Raw genomic sequence first — 22,143 nt, 5'->3', positions numbered from 1 at the left:
GAGAGAGAGAGAGAGAGAGAGAGAGACAGTGAGCATGCAAGTGGGGAAGGGACAGAGAGAGAGAGAGAGAGAGAGAGAGAGAGAGAGAGAGAGAATCCCAAGCAGACTGTGCACTGTCACTCCAGAGCCTGATGCAGGGCTCAATCCCACAAAACTGTGAGATCATAACCTGAGCTGAAATCAAGATTTGGACACTTAACAGACTGAGCCATCCAGGTGCCCCTAGTTAAGAGTATTTTTTTTTAGAACACAGTTTGAAAAACACAAAAGTAAAACAAATCGATTAATAATAAGGCACCAAAGATACGTTTAGGGCAGAGTGCATTAGGAAGGATGACAGGAGGTGGGAAAGCAAAGACAGGTCTTTTCTACTTCATAATTTTGTTTAAAAACATCATGCCATTTGTTGCAGGTTCCTGGTTTAAAAGACAGACCCTAAAGTAAGGATGTATGGTCCATTCTATAATTATTTGTCCTTTTCTGAACAATATCAACCTCAAGCCCATTCCTAGAACACAAAGAGTTCTCTGTACCACCCATTTGCAAAATGGCCATGTGACCAAAAGGAGTTGAACGAAGCAGAAAGCTAAATATACCTCAGGATTTTTAAGTTTCTTCCCACTACATAGAGCAGTTAAGAGTCAGAAATTAAAGGACCTGGTGAATGGCAGACCATGTTTATAAATGATCATCTTTGTGCCATGTGATCAAATGCAACTTAACTTACCAGCTCTGCAATTCAGCAAAAGCTTGTTTCATTTTCTTAATGGAAGCATCCATCTCTTCTTTAACTACAACTCGATACCGTGCGAGAGACACTGTACAGCGCTGGAGGTCTTTCACAGATTTTTCAATATTGGAACCTTGGGAAGAAAACCAAAGGATTAATATAAAAAAAGGAGCACAAGTAACCTGAAAGTTAGATATGAACACCTAAGCATGTAAAGTAACAAATGTCATGTGGACTAAAAATGTTTCCTTAATGGCCACCCTCCTCACCAAAAAATTGATGTTTTCATAGATTTTTGTTTTTAACTAAGTATCCTGGCTAAGATGGAGTACTAGGAGTTGGATTTACCCTCCTGTCTTACACAACTAAACACACACACAGACAAAACATATGAAACCTGGTTTTCAGACAACAGACGATAGACAGTACTTTTTCCCTGAGAAAAGACACAAACGAAGTGAGGCCTACGATTGCCTCAACTTACTGCCATGAAAGAGTTTCCAGGCTGCAGTGCAAGGAGGAGAAATCCTAATCCTGAATTGAGAGGACAGAGCTAAGAACTTGGGGAGGCCAAGGTGGTTAGAATTCTAAGGGCAGAATACTAGAGAGGAAAGAGCTACACAAAGATGAGAAAATTGTACAGAGATCTGCAGGGGATTCTGAATGCATTGGTGTGAGGAAACTACCTGAGACAGGAAAAAGAACCACTGGAAAGGAATACGCAGAACAAGCCTCAGACCTCACCCAGCCCACAAATAGTTCATGTTCACACCAGCCAGAATAGGGCACCAAGTAGAACACTTGGAAGGGTACTCCCTCAGTAATAAGGCAAAATTAGCTCTCAGGGCTACTCTAGTTCCACCTAACAAAGCTTAAAAACAAGCCTCAAACTGTTACCAAATAGTCCCAGAACAAATCATAACAGTACTTAAATAAAACACAAAAACTATCTAGCAATCGACAAAGCAAAATTCACAATGTCTGGCACCCAATAAAAAATTACTAGGCATACAAAGAGGCAGACAAACACCATCCATAATGAAAAATCAACTAACAGAAACAGATGCAGAAATGTCATAGATGTAGAGTCAAGTAAATAAAGACCTCAAAACAGCCGATACAATCAGATACCGTAAGTTCAAGAAGGCAGAGAAAAGCATAAACATGTTAAGGAGAGACATGGTCGATACTTTAAAAAACCCAGCTGAACCTCTAGAGGTGAAAAAAGACAATGTCTGAGATGACAATTTCACTGGATAGGATTAACAGCAGATTAGAAACTGTTAAAAAAAAGATTAATGAATTTGACAACAGCAACTTCAGAAACTATCCAAAATGAAGTAAAGTATTTGAATAGGTACCAGTGTTTCAAAACTCTCTAAACGACAGGGTTTGGACTATAATTCACCATGCAGGCATTACAAAATTAATAAAATTCTCTGTGTAGTAGTTCGAAACATTGTATGTGGATAAGCCAACTTTATAGGTAAAGATGAAATATATTTACCACCCAACATATTCTAATCAGTTTCCAAAAGTTCTACCAACCTTTCTATATTCACCAATGTCAAAGTTATATACACAATTTATAGATGAAATCATAGATCTAAGAAGTTTAATGTGCCAAGATATAGATTTCCAATTTTTTATTTAAATTCTTCCTCATCGTAACTTGATTTCTTTCCAAATCTAAAAAGCTTTCAAGCCTTGTGCTTTTCTTTTTGCTTGACTGAGTATTTTTGATGTGCTTTCTGCACCAAGCTGAGGGTCATGTTAGATTTAAAAGGAAAGCTTCACTAATTAAATTTAGCTCATGTGGAATAAATAATTCAATAAAGAGCTACAGGTTACAAGTGTCTTTTACATTTCTGTTTCGTACATTTAGTGGAGTGGACCACGATGCTTTAGATGTATGACACTCAGAGGGGCTATCATCTCTACCTGTTTAATTACTGGCTGATTATTTAAATGATGAGTATAGTGAGAAAAAAAAAGCAAATAACTACCACCAGTCGATACTGCACACTTACTTAAGAGGAAACGATCTTGTTTAAAGCTACAGTCTGACAGATATTAGTAAGCGCATGAAGTTGTGAAGAGAAATGAAAAGATTTCTTTAAAACGTCATGTCAGAGTTGGCAGAGCTTTTTACTATTAAATCAACCAGGAGATAAAAATGAAGGAAACAGTACAAAAATGTTGTAGTAAAGCAAATAAAAGAAACAAGTTACTGTTAGTAGAAAAGTCTTTCTGGCCAGTAGAGTTTGACTTTCATTCACTAAAAGGATCCCTGTCATTGTAACAAGACTGTACAGCATCTAAAATACTATCAGACTCCAACTGTGTACAGGGAGTTAGGGAAGGGTAGTTGCTGCCTCAAAAACAGAAAAAGTATTACCTGCTAACCTCTGAGATCTTATCTGAGGAACAAGGAGAAAATTTGCCCTCTCTAGCCAAAAGCACAATTTTTTTTTTTTTGTTTTCTCTCAAAGGTAGCCTTCTGATTTACCTAGCTTTTTGTTGGTGGAAGAGAGTGGAAAATCTTCCATCCCCAGATTTGAAAACTGAGGTGCTGTGGTAGGTCTTGAGAGAGATTTCGCAGCATTCCTATTTTGTTGAGAATTCTGAGTAGACTGCATAGTCAAAGACTTGGGCTCAAAATCAGAGATGCCATTCTCCAGCATGGACCCTGTCAAAGAAAGGCCAGTATTTTAGAGTAAAAGTTAGGAGGAAATCAATCAAGCAGTCTTAAGTATAAACAAATAAAAAAGGTAAAAATGTTTCAGGTAAAACTACGCCTCTGAAAGGTTATGAACAAAAACAACTGACAAAATAGAACAAAGAGCAGAATCAGTTGGACGAGACTATCAGGAGCATCTGGCTCAGCCCTAAACTTCATCCTGAATGAAAAGGATGAGTCTGTGTTAACCCATCTCAAGATAAGCTAGCTTGTTCCCTGTACCTTGGTAGCTCTGGGCACAAGGAAGCACTAATTTCTTATAGCTTCTGTAAGTTATATTGAGGAAAAAAGAGTTTTACACTGTTCCAGGGAAGGAAGAGTTTTATTATTAATCTATTTATTTATTAAGTTTTTTAAAAAAGTTATCTCTACACCCAACGTGGGGATCGAACTCACAATATTCAAATCAGGAGTTGCATGCTCCACCAACGGAGCCAGCCAGGTACCCCAAGAGTTTTAAAAGCTTTAGGGAAAGCACAAAGAGTTAGGATATCAAAGAAGAGCTAGCTCAGGAAAAAAAAAAAAGGAAGCCACTGACTATCTTTGGTTTATTTGAGGTTATAGCGTAGGTGCTATATTTTTCTCTAAGTCTTTTTGTGTGTGCAAGCTAATCAATAAAAGAACATCTGAGAAGTACAGAACAACTTTTAAATTGTCATTACATAGTAACTCTAGCAGCAACAGAGCAAGTGGAAATGGATTAACAACCAAGTAATTAAAAAGCCAATTTTAAAAGACGTATTCCCAGTATCTTCCCAACATTCATCAAAATGGTTAATAAAACATTTTAATCTTAATTCTTTACTAGAAAACAAATGTGGGACAATAAAAACCAACAGTCTACTTCTCATGAAAGCCATGGGATTACAGTTACTATTATATATTCCTCACTGTGTTGGGCCCTAAAACAGTAACATCAACATCAATTCATCATCATCATTGTCCTTAATAATAAGCAATTTAAAAAGTCTTAAGGTCACCTTCTATAATCTCTAACTACTGAGGGATTATTATGTTAAAAGATTTCCACAAGACTGACTTAAACTAAAATTAAAATATAAGACAATGGAATAACAACTATATTTTCTAGGCCTTTGGTAACTACAGTTGACCCTTGAACAATGTGGGGGTTAAGGGCACTGACCCCCTCCCTTGCAGTTGAAAATCTGTATATAACTTTGACTCTTCCAAAACTTAAGCCTACTGTTGATCAGAAGCTTTCAAATAACATACAGTCAATAAACATGTTTTGTATTTTATATGTATTATATCCAATATTCTTACAATAAAGGAAGCTAGAGAAAAGAAAATGTTATTAAGAAAACCATTGGGAAAAAAAATCATTAGGAAGAGAAAATATATTTGCAGTACTGTATTATATTTTTTCGGGGAAAAAAATCCACAAATAAGTGGACCCGCATAGTCCACACTGCGTTGTTCAAGAATCAACTGTACAAAATTTGACTCTTTCATATAAAAGGCAACAAAAACTAAAAAATAAAAGACTAACTAAATTCAATTTATTGACTGCTTTTTCAACCAGGAAGCCCCTATATTTTTCAACAGAAAACAACTTTTCAAAGACCTGTTAATAAACTCACCTGTTCTATCCAGCACATCTGGTGTAGTAGACTCAGGATCTTCCAATTCTCTGGCATCTATTGAAAGTGTCTCCATACCTTCACTGAGTGAGTCCACAGACTCAGTATCATTGATGGCACCGTTGACATGGTAACCATTAATACCACCCTTCTCTGAAGAAGGCACAGTCTGTTCCTCTTGAATGGAAACCGATTTACTGGAATCTGGGATACTGTTACTTGCTTCTGCTGTAGGCTTTGGTTTGCTTTTCTTCTTTTTGTTCTAATGGTTATTCAAGATTTGAAAAAAAGAAAAGAAAAAGAAGACCCCACAACCCAGAGAAGTAACTCTAGCTACCCAAAGGCAATCAATGTTATTAATTTCTCGTATGCCCTCCCCAAAATTGAACACATTCTTGTATATTTTGAACTACTGACTAAAATAAGTATGTAAAATACTTTGGATAAACTCAAACACATAAATATAAAAAATGTATGCATGGAAAAACCCACCAAATCAAAACATAAATTACAAAATGTGAAATATGTCCAATTTATATACAAAAAGTTAAATTTATACAGAGCTCTAACAAAAAACAAACAAAACAACAGCCCAATAGAAAAAAATGGTGTAGGATACAAACACATGGAATGAAGTGCAACCTCAGTCTAATAAGAGACATAAATTAAAACTGCACTGCAGAGGATTCTGGGACAATGACAGAGGAGGAAGCACTAGTAATCTGTCTCACTAGACAATAATTACATTGGCAGAATCTGTGTAATGTAACTATTTTGGAACTCTGGAGTCTACTGAAGACTTAAAATTTGCAGGTGAAGACCTGGACAGTAAATCGTGGTTAATCTCAGTCAGTATCAGCTCCTCTCATAGAAGCAGTTACCTTAGGGTGCAGGCAGCTGTGCACCTGTTCTTGGAGCAGCTCGCACACATTGTGGGAGCCAGGGCAGACAAAAAGGACCCTGTCCTCCAAATTTTGGGGATCTGCACTCTGATCCCTGCTGCTTTTTTTGATCACAGGAGTGTAGACAAAGAGTCAGGCATCCATTGTTATTGCACCTTCTCCCATTGTTTTAAGCCCTGCCAGCTTTGGCTGAGTGACTTCCAGGGAAATAAAAAGAGCAGTGCCCCCAGAAAGCAAACAATAATAAAAAAATAGCAAATCCTGAGGAAGGGGCAGAATCTGATTTCCAAAATTATCACATTATTAGATTCAAATGTCCAGTTTTTCAACATAAAATCACAACTACAAAAAACAAGTATGATCTACTTAAAGGGAAAAAAATCAACAGTAACTGCCTTTGGTAACCACAAGGGAGGTGGATAGGGGGATGGGTTAAGTAGGTGATGAAGATTAAAGAGTGCACTGGATGATATACGGAAGTGTTGAATCACTATATTGTACATCCGAAACTAATATTATGCTGTATGTTAACTGGAATTAAAAAAAAACAAAACAACTGTCTTAAAGATACTCAAAAAAATTAAAAGAAGATCTGGACAAAGCCAAGAAAACAAAGTATGAACAAAATGTAAATGTCAATAAAGAGATAGAAAACCTAAAAGAAATTAGTTAAGAGGGGAGCCTAGGTGGCTCAGTTGGTTAAGTGTCCGACTTCGGCTCAGGTTATAACCTCAGGGTTTGTGAGTTAGAGCTGAGAGCCTGCAGCCTGCTTTAGATTCTGTGTCACCCTCTCTCTCTGAATGCCCCCCCCCCCACCGCCCTGTTTGCACTCTCTCTCAAAAAATACATTAAAAAATCCATAAGGGGCGCCTGGGTGGCTCCGTAGGTTGAGCATCCGACTTCAGCTCAGGTCATGATCTCGTGGTTCATGAGTTTAAGCTCCACATCGGGCTCTGTGCTGACAGCTTGGAGCCTGGAGCCTGCTTCAGATTCTGTGTCTCCCTCTCTTTCTGCCCCTCCCCTGCTCACACTGTCTCTGTTTCTCTCAAAAATAAATAAGCGTTCAAAACAAAAACAAACAAGTGATTTCACTTATAAAAAAACATTAAAAAATAAGAAATTAATTAGGAAATACTGGAGCTAAAAAATAGAATAACTGAAATTTTAAAATTCACTAGAAAGATTCAAAGGCAGATTTCAGCAGCAGAAGAAAAAAAATCTGTGAACTTGAAGATTGGAGAATGCAAATTGTAAAGTCTGAGGAAGAGGAAAGAAAAAAAAAACTGAAGAAAAGTGAATAGAATCTAAGGGACCTGTGGGACACCAAAAAGTAGACCAATATACACATCATGAAAGTCTAAAAAGAAGATAAAGGGTCAGAAATAATATCTGATGATATCTGAAAAAGAAATAATGGCTGAAAACTTCCCAAATTTAATGAAAAACATGAATATAAACACCCAAGAAGCCTAATTAACTCTAAGTAAGATGAACTCAAGGAGATTCACACTGAGACACATTATAATCAAACTTTCAAAAGACAGAATCTCGAAAGCAGCAAGAGAGAAGTCACTCATCACATACAAGGAATCTTCAATAAAATCATCAGATTTCATCAGATTTCTCATCAGAAACACGAAGGCCAGAAGGCAGTACGTGGATATACTCAAAGCGCTGAAATAGAAAAGTATGGTCAACCAAGAATCCTATAACTGAGAAGACTATCCTTCAAAAGTGAAGGAGAGGGGTGCCTAGGTGCCTCAGTTGGTTAAGTGTCTCACTCTTGATTTTGACTCTGGTCATGATCTCACAGTCTGTGAGACTGAGCCCCGCGTGTCAGACTTCGTGCTGGTCATGGAGCCTGCTTGAGATTCTCTGTCCCTCTCCCTTTAACCCTCCCTGCTCATGTACTCTTTCACTTCCTCTCAAAAAATTAAAAAAAAAAAATTTTTTTAAGTAAAGGAGAAATTAAGATATTCCTAGATATATAAAAGCTGAGGAAGTTCATGACCACCAGATCTGCCCTATAAGAAATGTTCAAAGGAGTCCTGCAACATAAAATGAAAGGACACTAGTCAGTAATTTTAAGCCATATGAAAAAATAAAAATCTCAGTAAAGGTATGTACATGAGCAATTATAAAGGCCAGCATTATTATAATGGTTTGTAACTATATATTTGGTTTTCTGCATAATTTAAGAGACTAATATGTTAAAAAAAAAACTATTAATCTAAAATCTACTTTGGTTTGTAAACTCCAGATCTTATTTGTACATAATTTAAGAGACTAATGCATTTAATTTTTTTTTAATGTTTTATTTTTGAGAGAGAGAGAGAGACAGAGCTCGAGAGGGGAAGGGCCAGAGAGAGAGGGAGGCACAGAATCCGAAGTAGGCTCTAGGCTCCGAGCTGTCAGTACAGAGCCCAAGGCGGGGCTCAAACCCAGGAACTGCGAGATCGTGACCTGAGCCAAAGTCGGACGCTCAACCGACTGAGCCACCCAGGTGCCCCATGAGACTAATGCATTTAAAAGAATTATTAGTTTGGGGCACCTGGGTGACTCAGTTGGTTAAGCATCAGACTTCAACTCAGGTCATGATCTTGAGGTTCATGAGTTCAAACCCTGCATCCAGCTCACAGCAGTCAGTGCAGAGCCCACTTTGGATCCTCTGTCTCCCTCTCTTTCTGCCCCTTCCCCACTATTACTCTCTCTGTCTCTCAAAAATAAACATTAAGAAAATAAAAATAATAAAAAAATATAAGTAAATAAAAATAAAAGAATTATTAGTTTATGCTTTGGGGAACACAATGTATTAAGATATAATTCTGTGACATCAACAACCAAAAGAAGTGGGGATGGAGCTGTAAAGGAACAGAGTTTTTGTATGTTATTGTATATAAACTGGTATAATTTCAAATTAGTGTTAAAACTTTAGGATATTAAATGTAATCTCCATAGTAACCACAATGAAAATAGCTATAAAATATACACAAAAGGAAATGAGAAAAGAACTCAAACATTTCAGTATAAATAACAGATTAAACTCAAAAGAAGACAGTAATGCAAAAAATGAGGGATAGAAAAAAAGTTAAAAACAAATGGAAAACAAATAGCACAATGACAGAAGTCCTTCCTTATCAGTAATCACTTTAAAGGTAAATTCATAAAACTCTACAATCAAAAGACAGAGATTGACAAAATGGATAAATACACATGATCCAACTATATGCTATTTACAAGAGACTCACTTTAGATTCAAAGACACAAATAGACTGAAAGTGGAAGGATGGAAAAATGTATTCCATGCAAATAGTAACCAAAAGAGAGCTGGGGCTATTAATATAGCCTTTAGACTTTAAATAAAGCCTATGGACTTTAAATTAAAAAAGGTTATAAGAGACAAAGAAACACATTATATATTAATAAAAGGCTTAATACAACAAGAAGATATAACAATTATAAACCTGTGTACACCTAATGACAGACTATCAAAATACGTGAAGCAAAACCCAGCAGAATTAAAGGGAAAAACGGTTGTACAATAATACTTGGAGACTTCAATATCCTACTCACAACAATGGACAGAACAACCAGACAGAAGATAAGTAAAGAAACAGAGGATTTAAACAACATGACAGGGGTGCCTGGGTGGCTCAGTCGGTTAAGCGTCCGACTTCGGCTCAGGTCATGATCTCGCGGTCTGTGGGTTCGAGCCCTGCGTCGGGCTCTGTGCTGACAGCTCAGAGCCTGGAGCCTGTTTCAGATTCTATGTCTCCCTCTTCCTCTGACCCTCCCCTGTTCATGCTCTCTCTCTCTGTCTCAAAAATAAATAAATGTTAAAAAAAAATTAAAAAAAACCCAACAACATGACAGACCAACTAGATCTAACAGACATAAACAGAACACTCTACCCAACAAGAGCAGCACAGCACATATGCTCTTCTTGAATGTACATGGTACATGTTTCAGGATAGACCATATATAAGGATACAAATGAAGTTTCAACAGATATTTTAAAAGATAGGTATCATACAAAGTGTCTTCTCTGACCAAAATGGGATAAAGTGAGACATCAACAAAAGGAAAATTGGAAAATTCATATTATGGAAATTAGCACAGTTTTAAAATTTATGTCTATTTATTTATTTTTTATTTATTATTTTTTTTAATTTTTTTTTCAACGTTTATTTATTTTTGGGACAGAGAGAGACAGAGCATGAACGGGGGAGGGGCAGAGAGAGAGGGAGACACAGAATCGGAAACAGGCTCCAGGCTCTGAGCCGTCAGCCCAGAGCCTGACGCGGGGCTCGAACTCACGGACCGCGAGATCGTGACCTGGCTGAAGTCGGACGCTTAACCGACTGCGCCACCCAGGCGCCCCAAAATTTATGTCTCTTTAAAAAATGTTTATTTTTAGAGAAAGAGAGAGAGAGAGAGAAAGGAGAGAGGGAGAGACAGAATGTGAATGGAGGAGGGACAGAGAAAAGGGAAAGAGAGAATTCCAAGCAGACTCCACAGTGTCAGCACAGAGCCTGATGAGGGGCTTGAACTCACAAACCATGAGATCATGACCTGAGCTGAAACCAAGAGTTGGATGCTTCACTGACTGAGACACCCAGGCGCCCCTGGAAATTAACACATTTTTAAAGAACAAATGGATCAAAGAAGAAATAACAAGGGGAATTAGAAAATACTTAGAGATGAATGAAAATGAAAATATCACATACCAAAACTCAAAGAGTACAGCAAAAGTGATGCTAAAGGGGAAACTGCTAACTGTAAATGCTGACATTAGAAAGTATTTATATATATATATATATATATATATATATATATATATATATATATACATATATCTTACATATAATCTCAAATTAGCAACTTAACTTTGCAGTTAAGGAACTAGAAAAGAACAAACTAAAACCCAAAGCTAGTAGAAGGAAGGAAATAATAAAGATCAGAGCAGAGATAAATGAAATAAAGAACAGAAAAGCAATAGAGAAAAATCAATGAAACCAAAAGCTGAATCTCTGAAAAGATCATCAACACAACTGACAAACCTTTAGTTAGAAAGGCTAAGAAACAAAAAAAGAGAGAAGACCCAAATTACTAAAATCAAAAATGAAAGTGGCGATATTACTATAGATTCTACAAAAATAAAAAGGATTACAAGAGAACACTTTGAATAACTGCATGCCAACAAAGAAATACAAAACCTACCAAAACTAAATCATGAAGAAATGTAGGAAATATGAACAGACCTATAACTAGTAAAGAGACTGAATCAGTCATCGAAAATCTCCCAACAGGGGCACCTGGTGGCTTAGTCAGTTAAGATCCAACTTCGGCTTAGGTCATGATCTCATGGTTCACAAGTTCGAGCCCTGCACTGGGCTCTGCACTGACAGAGTGAGGCCTGCTTGGGATTCTCTCTCTCTGCTCCTCCCCCACTCACGCTTTCTCTCTCTCAAAATAAATAAACTTAAAAAAAAATCTCCCAACAAAGAAAAGCCCTGGATGCAATGGCTTCACTGGTGAATTCCACCAAACACAGAAGAACTAATAACAATTTTCAAAAATTTCCAAAAATTGATGTACTATAGTATCATTTTTCATTTTGGACTAGCAAAGATCAAAAAGAGTTGACAGGGTTGAGGATATGGAGAAACAAACATTCGCCTATACTACTTTGTGGGAATGCAAAGTGGTACTCTCTATGGTCATCTGGTATGGTAGTATTTATCAAAATTACAAATGCACATATCCTTTGATCCAGCAATTCCACTTCTAGGAATTTATCCTAGGCGATACTGACACATGTACAAAATTATATATAAGGTTATTCACTGAAATACTGTTAATAGTAACAAAACATTGGCAATGACCCAAATGTTGATCAATAAAGGACTGGTTAAATAAATTATGGTGCATCCAAGCAGCAGAATGACTATACATCCTTAAAAAGAACAAGACAATTTGGGGCGCCTGGGTGGCGCAGTCGGTTAAGCATCCGACTTCAGCCAGGTCACGATCTCGCGGTCCGTGAGTTCGAGCCCCGCGTCAGGCTCTGGGCTGATGGCTCAGAGCCTGGAGCCTGTTTCCGATTCTGTGTCTCCCTCTCTCTCTGACCCTCCCCCGTTCATGCTCTGTCTCTCTCTGTCCCAAAAATAAATAAACGTTGAAAAAAAAAAAAAGAACAAGACAATTCTTTATATGTTGACATGGAATACACTCTAAAATATATTACACAAAAAAAAGAGCAGGCAAAGAGAAGAATATATATTCATGTTTGCTTATATATGCATAAAGTATCCCAGATAATACATAAGAAATTGGCAATACTGTTTACCTCTGGGGTGGGAAGCCAAATGGCTGGGGAATAGGGAAGGGATAAAGATGTTTCAGTGTATTATCTTTTATAGCTTTGAATTTTGAGCCACATCAATATATTACCTATGAAAATAGAAAAATTAAACAAAAACTCCTTTGCCTTTTACCTTGACAAACAACAGCTCTAGTAGCAATCTTAATTCTATTTGTAAGACTAGGGGCCCCTGGGTGGCTGAGTCAGTTGAGCGTCCGACTTCAGCTCGGGTCATGGTCTCAGTCTGTGAGTTCGAGTCCCATGTTGGGCTCTGTGCTGACAGCTTAGAGCCTGGAGCCTGCTTCGGATCCTGTGCCTCCCTCTCTCTCTGCCCCTCCCCTGCTCATGCTCTGTCTCTCTCTGTCTCAGAAGTGAATAAAAACATTAAAAAAAAAAACAAAAAAACAAAAAAAACTAGACTGACATTACTGAATCAATTTTTCCCCAATCCCTTTTATCCCCCCAAACGTTTTCGATGGCCCTAACAGGAGCACTGTGGGTATTCTAGATATAATTGTCTCCTCCCCACAGCTTTCATTTCTTTCTCTTAACTACTTTCCTCCATGTGAACTAAGTTTTCACATCACTGCTCCGCATATATGATAACTATCTTAGTAACTGCTCATGGTCACATCCTACTGAATTAATCCCAACAGTTAACCAGACTGGATTTGGGCATTTGGGATGGTCAAACTGAAGCCATTTTTCTTTCTTTAAATTTTAAGAAATTTATTTGTCTCCAACATATGCTTTTCCAGCTTCAAGTATATCTTATATCACTAATAACTTATTATCCTGGGGCAATAAATTAATACACTGCTGTTCTTCATAGCACACATAGCTATTTATATTGGGTGAAAAAAATGGGAAGAAGTTAAGCAAATACTCAAAATTACAGGTATGGAGAGCGCTTCAGGGGAATCAGTAGAAGTACTAGGTTCCACTTGGAAAACATTTCAAGAGTGATTAGGGCCAAACCTGGTTTGGTCAAGACCTAACAGAACTCCTAATGAAGTGATTTAGAGTCATCAAGAAAGGATTCCAGAACTGCAGTACTAACTGAATACAGGAAAAGAGCATCCCAAAGAGACTATTATTCCCAGAGATACCTGATTAAAATCTGTACTTTAAGCATTTTCTAAAGGAGCTGGATTTATTTATTTATCTTTAAATACTTATTTATGTATTTTGAGAGAGAGAGAGAGAGAGAGAGAGAAGGAGGGAGAGGGAGATAGAGAATCCCAAGCAGGTATCGTGCTGTCAGTGCAGAGCCCGATGCGGGGCTCAATCTCATAAACCGTGATATCTTGACCTGAGTCAAAACCGAAAGTCAGACGCTTAATGGAATGAGCCACCCAGGTGCCCCTAAAGGAGCTACATTTACAGTAAAGAGCTGTGGGGAGCATTTTCAGATGAGCCAGCATCCTTTAGGGAAAGCATTCTAGTTTTTTTTTTTTTTTTAATTTTGTTTTCAATGTTTATTTATTTTGAGAGAGAGAGAGAGAGACAGACAGACAGACAGACAGAGACAGAGCATGAGTGAGGTAGGGACAGAGAGAGAGGGAGACACAGAATCCGAAACAGGCTCCAGGCTCCAAGCTGTCAGCACAGAGCCTGATGTGGGCTCGAATCCATGAGCCATGAGATCATGATATGAGCCAAAGTCAGACTTTAATCGACTGAGCCACCCAGGCACCCCAAAAGCATTCTAGTTTTAAGTGGATAAGGAGCAGGGAATGAGCATGTTAGATATTGTATCAGGTACTTATATTTGCTGAGTATTATTTTCCTATTTTAGAGATGAACAAACTAAGGCATACAAAAGTTAACAATACTCCAATGTTACAAAGCCAGTTAAGTAGTAGAACAGGATATAAATCCAGTTTTGATTAACTCCACAGCCCAAGTGACTTCTACCTCCCTAAACTGAAACATAAGCCCCCTCTGCATAGGTAATAGCACAAAGCCCCTTTTAAGGCTTTAAGTCAAAGCTCATTAATATCAGAGACTATATAACACAGTTGTCTGACCTAAAAATCTTGAGCTATTTTAACTGATTTACAATATGAATGATACTGAAAACCCCTGGACTAGATCACTTTCTTTAGAGGAGCTCTGCTATCCTTGACATGCTCTCGTTTCATCCGTAATATTACCTCAGCAACTACACCCTGGCAAAGTCATTCTGTTTCCTGCCTTAAATCACACGGAAGAGACTGTGTGGTACTCTATGTACACAGCTGTGTTTTAATGTCACAGAAGACTTTTTTTAACCACATGAAGTGAAGTGGCATATGTAAATCTTTTCTATGTAAATCTTTTCTTTCAATTATGTTTGCAGGGCCTAAAATTTACAAAAACATTTTTTTAATATTTATTTTTGAGAGAGAGAGAGAGAGAGAGAACACACACGCATGAGCAGGGGAGGGTCAGAGAGAGAGGGAGACATAGAATCTGAGTTGTCAGCACAGAGCCTGACGTAGGGCTCAAACTCACGAGCCATGAAATCGTGACCTGAGCTGAAGTCGGAAGCTTAACCGACTGAGCCACCCAGGTACCCCAGGGCCTAAATTTTTTAATGATAAAAATGCCAATACCATGCTTGTAAATTTAATTCATTTTTACCTTTTTCTTGCCTGTTACTGTCCATTCTTTGAGTACTTCACTGGCGCTACCTGTAAAAGAAACCAACTACAGATTTTCTCTCCTACCACATCCATGGTCAACAAGGTAATTAGTGTCCCTGCATTTTGTAATTGCTGGAGAATTTCCAAAGTTCCTAATAGGAAAGGTTAAGGTTCAAGTCTAAGTGCTAATATGATGAGATAATCCTATCATATTTACCTTTTGGAATATCTGTCCATTTAGACCCCCCCTTCTCCGTGTAATTTCCTTTGTAAGTTCTAAGAAGAGAGTAATGCAGCCTGACCATTTGGAAGATTCTTTTATTTACAAAGCTTAGACAGTATACAAAGATAACTGGTTTTAGCCCAAATATGCTATCCTCTCCCCTCTAGAAGATCAAATACCATTTGGCTATGTTGTTTAAGAGAGAGCTATACACTATTCTAGACCCAAATACTAACATTATAAAGAAAACAGATGATGATAAAGAAAAACTTTACAGTATTTGGGTCTGTTTATTCTACACTGACAAATTCAGGACAATAGAAACAGGGAGACCTAATCTGACGTTGATATTTAACGAAGCAACAGCTTCAAGCAAAGTTTTTCTCAAAACAAATTATGTGGAAAGAAGTTTATAAAACACTCCTCAACTCTATAAACTGAAGCCTTGGCTAACCCCACCAATCTTCCATATGTCAGACAAGGAAACTCAAACCCTTACATTTGAATCACTTGCAGGAACCACACTAAATGGCATAGCAGCCTGGAAGAGAATGTGGAGTCCTTGAATTTGACATCTGTTGCTGGGCTGCTGGATCACTGCTTTGTCACTAAGAGGTTCTTAAATTCTTTTTCAACCCACTTCCAATCAAGTACCTTATACCACTAGCCATACTATTTGTTCTTAAAACCAACAGAGAACATTTTGAGTAAATTGATGGCATTTTCTCAGCTTGTCTTTTATTCTAAGATATCACATAGCTTATGAATGATAACTTCTAGGGCTGAAAGAGGTATCTTTAAGAGATATCTTTAAAAAAAATGGCATGGTACATTATGTTATCCTGGGGTTTGCTATATCATCTATAAAACATCAGATTGCTGAACGAATGTTAATAGAAGTTTGAAGCAACGTCTATTTGAACGAATACAAACTCATTAAAAAACGGAGTTAGGATTACCTTCCATGAACGCTTGTACTGTTTTGTCCACACAATTATCAAAGTGCTGCAAAACCAGGATGATTTCATTGTTGCTCTTATTGGGAACTATTGCACGCACTGCATTTATCTGGAAAAGATGACAGGGTTATTTAATTCTAACATCAGTTCGTCAATTGGCAACTGATGCCTATTATAGAAAATAACAGAAAAAGTGATGTTTCATGTTTAACAGTATGTATCACTCTTTAGTGACAGTGAGAGTACATACAACCATCTCTCTGAAAATGATTAACAGATGAACGATAAGAGCACACAGAAAATTAATTTCAAAACTTAGAAAAGCAGAACATTTCTAGAAATAGAAGGTATGTGCCAGATTTTATTTCAAGAAAGGGTGGTTTAATTAGGTATCCGGTATTAATTTAGCATCAACATTTCCTCATCTCAGCATACTGTGGAGAAAGGTAAATAGTTTAATGAGCCACCAACAGTAACAACTTAGATTTTTCAGTAGCATTTTTCAAAAACTTTTTTTTAATAATTCAGAATTTATTTTTTTAATGTCTTTATTTATTTTTGAGACAGAGAAGAAGTGCAAGTGGGGGAGGGGCAGAGAGAGAGAGAGACAGACAGACAGACAGACAGATACAGAATCCAAAGTAGGCTCCAGGCTCTACGCTGTCAGCACAGAGTCCGACACGGGGCTCGAACTCACAAACTGCGAGATCATGACCTGAGCCAAAGTTGACATTTAACCAACTAAGTCACCCAGGAACCCCTCAAAAACATTTTTACTTCATATCATTTAATTATATAATAACACTATAAGGATAATTTATTATAAACTGTTTCATGCATACAAAACATAATGGACATTCACTACATGATAATCAGCTTAATAAAATAAAATAGATGGCATCTGAGGCCCCCATGAAGTCCCTCATAAATCCCATCTCCCTCTTCTTCACAGAGATTTTCTGCCTTGAATTTGGTTTTATTCTGATACATGTTTTCGCACTTTTATGATGTATGTATATATCCATAGGTAATATATACTATTGTTTGCCTTACATAAATATTATCATACAATACATGTGTATATGCAATTCGCTTTTTTCATATAACATTTTTTTTTAGATTTTTGTGTGTGTTGATAAATGCATCTTTTATTTATTTGAACCATTACACAGCATTTCCATTGTATGAATATAGCCAATTTATTCATTCTGTTCATGGGCACTTACATTGTTTCCAATATTTGGCTGTTATGAAAAATGCTGGAATGAATATTCCTATGCTAATTTGCTGCTGATTCTTCAGTGCCTAAAACAATGTTTATCACATTGTAAGCAATTAAAAAAAAGAAAAAAAATCATATCTTCTTGGAACAATGAGAGAAGGTCTCTATTGTGTAAAACCACTAGAATTCCTGAATATCAGAGCATCTACAAATTCATGACATAATGCCAAAATGTTCTTTAAAACAGATATGCCGGGGTGTCTGGGTGACTCAGTCACTTAACCGTCCAACTCTTGGTTTCAGCTCAGGTCACGATCTCATGGTTTGTGAGTCTGAGCCCCACACTGGGCTCTGCGTGGACACTACGGAGCCTGCTTGGGATTCCCTCCCTCCCTCTCTCCCTCCTCTCTGTCTCTCTCTCCCTCCCTCTTCCTCTCTCTCTCTCAAAATAAACAAATAAACTAAAAAAGAAATAGATATGCCAATTTTGTCAGACTTATTCCTAAGGATTTTTTTTTAAATTCAAGTATAATTAACATACAGTGTTATATTAGTTTCAGGTATAGAACATAATGATTCGACGATTCTATACATTTCTTAATGCTTATCAAGGTAAGCGTACTCTTAATCCCCTTTATCTATTTCATCCATTCTCCTCCCACCCACCTCCACTCTGGGAGATTGGAGATAAAAAATATACCATTTACAACTGCTATTCTGTTTTCCTTTTGGTATATCAATTTAATACCCAGCAATTAAATGAATTAAAAGAATTTGATGAATTATTATAATTTCTAACTTTCTTAGCTTGTGTATGTAGATAGAAAATAATAGTATGGTCTACAAATAACAACCATTTTTTTCTTTCTTTCCAATCCTTCTAATTTTCATTTCTTGTCTCACTGCAAAATGTGAAATTGGCTATTTCTCCAAGAAGACCTGGCTCTTTTTGGTAGGCAGCAGTAGTTAGAAACCAGTATCTCTTAGATATGGTATCTCTTAGGTATGTTTAGTATCTCTTAGGTATGTTTATTGTTACCGGGGAGTCATTATTTCTAGATTTTTTTCAGTGGATAGAGTTAGGAGATTTCATTTTTTACAACTTGAATTCAAAATAATACTTTCAATTCAAACATAACATTAAAAGGCTTTTTCTTATATAATTTTAAACATATCTCTCTTCTCTGTGTGCTGTTTCAGGTCCTAAAAACATTAAATTATTTACTAATTTGCTTTATTCTATAATATTGAAAAATAATATTAATAAACTACAATATAATGTTAATAATGATAAAACACACAATTTAAGATTTATTTTCAATCCTTTTGTATATTTTTAAAAGTCTGTTTATTTTTGAGAGAGAACACAAGCAGGGGAGGGGCAGAGAAAGGAGACAGAATTCCAAGCAGGTTCTGTGCACGTGTTGTCAGTGCACAGCCCAACCCCAAGCTCAAACTAGTGAACTGTGATATCGTGACCTAAGCCAAAATCGAGTCAGATGCTTAACTCACTGAGCCACGCAGACGTCCCTCTTTGTTTTTTGAAATATCCCTCTTAAACATGCATAGTAAGAATATTGTGTTCAGAAGTCAGTGGGAAGATTTGTTCTAGTTCACCCTTTCCCTAAAGGTGAAATATTTTTAGGATCTCAATTTCATGTAAGATCTTAGCTCCAATTCCTAACCTAGGACAAGCCTTGGGGCCCTGAGTGGTAAAACCCATTTGTTACTGACACTGGCAAAATGTTTCACAGTTACCTAGCTCAGGCTTAACACGCTGGTTTTTAATGTCCTCTATATTTTTGGCCCCCAGGGATTTCCTTAACTTTTTGTGTTGGGCTATGCATTTTTAAAATTTTTATTTGTTTATTTATTTATTTATTTATTTATTTATTTATGTTTTAATTTATTTTTGAAAGACAGAGCATGAGCAGAGTAGGGGCAGAGAGAGAGGGAGACATAGAATCCGAAGCAGGCTCCAGGCTCTGAGCTGTCAGCACAGAACCCAATGTGGGGCTCAAAACCATGAACCACAAGATCATGACCTGAGCTGAAGTTGGATGCTTAACCAACTAAGCCACCCAGGTGCCCCTATGCATTTTAAAATCATGTATGTTATTTTTCATTCTGTATTTCTACGTATTTTATAACAGGAATGTTTTCAGGTTCTTCAGTCAACCATATTGCTTGAAAAGGAAGTACTTTTATATATAAAGAAAAGTAAAGTATCTTGTCTAAGTAATAAGCAGAGTCTGTATTACAACCTAAGTCTTTTTAGTACACTTGCTTTCATATCATTCTACCCTTTTTTTTTGTTTGTTTCAGGCTTACTGAACAATGATAAGGTTTAAAACCATAGAAATGGGAAGGTATATAATGTGTAATCCAAAGAGGGCTAATTTGTAATATACATTTTTGAGATGAGCAAAACACTTAGTACTGATCACTATAAAATGAACTGTAGGCAAAACTTAGATACAATGATAAGGTAAGATTCTGATAACCTAAAATATGAAAGTGTTTATATTATTCAACCAATACAGTACATCTATGACTCTATAATCAACAATATACTTTTCTTAATAAGACAGAGAAAGCAATAAGGCTTTTGTCTTATGTTTTTCTCAATAAAACTCATTAAGGGTTATATTACTAAAAACACTTGGTTTTCTTCCATAGGAATATTACTTGGAAGAGCTATTTATCTTCTTGCACTAAACTCTCCTGGAGTTAAGAGTCCTCTCCAAATCAGGGGCACCTGGGTGGCTCAGTTGGTTAAGTTTCTGACTTTGGCCCAGGTCATGATCTCAACAGTTCGTGAGCTTGAGCCCTGTGTACTGACAGCATGGAGATCTGGAGCCTGCTTTGGATTCTGTGTCTTCCTCCCTCTCTGCCCTTCCCCTGCTCATTCTCTCTCTCTCTCTCTCTCTCTCTCTCTCTCTCACACACATAAACATTAAAAAAAAATTAAAAAAAAAAATCCTCTCCAAATGAAAGATTCTATTCAAGTTGTTCCTCGAAGAATGTTGCCAAATGAGATACACACTTAGCCATAAGTATTATTTGTTATAATATTAACTAATATTTGTGATATTAGTTATGCAAAGAAAATCATATTTCACTTTCTAAATGAGTTTGTGTAGCCACTGATTGTATTAGTACCTAAATTTTACTGTGACATTCAAGCTTACTATCCACAGTAAGTAGTCATACCTTCTCTTTCATGTTCTCAAAAGCTCCTCCTTGGGCCAGTACAGTATTGGACTGCAAATCAAAAATGAATCCTGATGTATCTGAAAGAATAAGAAGGAAAAAAATATATCCAACATGATCCAAAACTAATATGTGATCCATCCCCAAACCATACCAGCTGATTTCTTCCCATAAACAATTAACAACAACTTAGTTTTGTTATTTTGCAAATTCTATTATATATATATATATATATATATATATATATATATATATATATATAACTTCATTTGGGTTAAAATTATAAAATCTGATTTAACTGAAACTGCCAAGAGCTTGAGAAAAACACTAGATACATCAACTATATTAGACTGTCCAGCAATCCTTGATATCTTTAACTATCCTATCTTAATTTAAAAGGCCCTTTTAAAATGTGGCAAGTAAATAGTTCCCCATGGTAAAATTTGACACTAATGAATCTGAAACTGTGAGTGAGCCTGAGAGCTTCTGTACCACTATTAATAACAATACATGAAACTAATTTCCCTCTTCTAGACTGCACTACACATATCATGTTCTTAGACTACAAATCCCTGAATACATTCATGTTTGTATCCCCAACACAGTGCTTGATGAAGCAATGTACCGGAGTTTACACTACCAGCACAATACGGGAAAATTCAGCGCAAATGGATTGATTACAGAAAAGAGTTTGGCTTCCCTGTGCTTATAAAGAAAAGGTGATCTGCAAATTTAGTCAGTTTCTTTACCAGTGACTACGTAATCAATGAATTACCTCAGCCTTAACACTTGACAACCTGGTTTTAATCTAATGAGATGCAATGGCAGGAAATGGTTAGAATGCTTCTCAAATTCTGATGTGGATACTTATCTGGGGAAACTTAGGTTCAAATGCAGGTTCTAGGGCGCCTGGGTGGCTCAGCTGGTTAAGCATCCGACTCTTGATTTCGACTCAGGTCACAATCTCACGGTTTGCAAGCCCCACACTGGCTCTGCGATGACAGCATGGAGTCTGCTTGACATTCTCTTTCTCCCTGTTTCTCTGCCCCTCACCCACTCGAGTGTGTGTGCTCTCTCTCAAAGTAAATACATTTTTTTTTTTTTATTTAAATTTTTTTTTTTTCAACGTTTATTTATTTTTGGGACAGAGAGAGACAGAGCATAAACGGGGGAGGGTCAGAGAGAGAGGGAAACACAGAATCGGAAACAGGCTCCAGGCTCTGAGCCATCCGCCCAGAGCCTGACGCGGGGCTCGAACTCACGGACCGCGAGATCGTGACCTGGCTGAAGTCGGACGCTTAACCGACTGCGCCACCCAGGCGCCCCAGTAAATACATTTTTAAAAATGCAGGTTCTGATTCACTAGTTTGGCTTGTCACCTGAGATTTATACTCTAAGGTAGTATCAACATTGCTGATCCATGCACCATACTTGGGAGTAGCTTGGGAGTTCGAATTTCAACAAAGCAAGTAAAAGGAGAAATTTTGAGAAAAGAGGCTGCTATGGTCTAAATGTTTGTATGCATCTCTCCTGCTGCTACTCACCACCACCACCCCCCCCTC

General features: G+C 37.1%; 1 protein-coding gene across 2 annotated transcripts in view; it reads right to left on the bottom strand.

The window, feature by feature from the left end:
- The window catches only part of SPATS2 (spermatogenesis associated serine rich 2), a 78,193-nt gene that overhangs the window by 22,789 nt on the left and 33,261 nt on the right, over positions 1-22,143 (bottom strand). For both annotated transcript variants that reach the window (XM_045465637.1, XM_045465638.1), the window contains exons 2-7: positions 20,582-20,661; positions 16,147-16,255; positions 14,963-15,012; positions 5,072-5,333; positions 3,240-3,419; positions 728-863 (exon numbers count right to left, since the gene is read on the bottom strand). In XM_045465637.1, coding sequence (XP_045321593.1) covers positions 728-863; positions 3,240-3,419; positions 5,072-5,333; positions 14,963-15,012; positions 16,147-16,255; positions 20,582-20,661 — 817 coding nt within the window. The remainder of the gene's footprint in view (positions 1-727; positions 864-3,239; positions 3,420-5,071; positions 5,334-14,962; positions 15,013-16,146; positions 16,256-20,581; positions 20,662-22,143) is intronic.

This window comes from Leopardus geoffroyi, chromosome B4 (genome assembly GCF_018350155.1).
Source record: "Leopardus geoffroyi isolate Oge1 chromosome B4, O.geoffroyi_Oge1_pat1.0, whole genome shotgun sequence".
Taxonomy (NCBI): Eukaryota; Metazoa; Chordata; class Mammalia; order Carnivora; family Felidae; genus Leopardus; species Leopardus geoffroyi.
The sequence above is the reverse complement of the archived record's forward strand: the minus strand, read 5'-3'. Positions and strand labels throughout refer to the sequence as shown.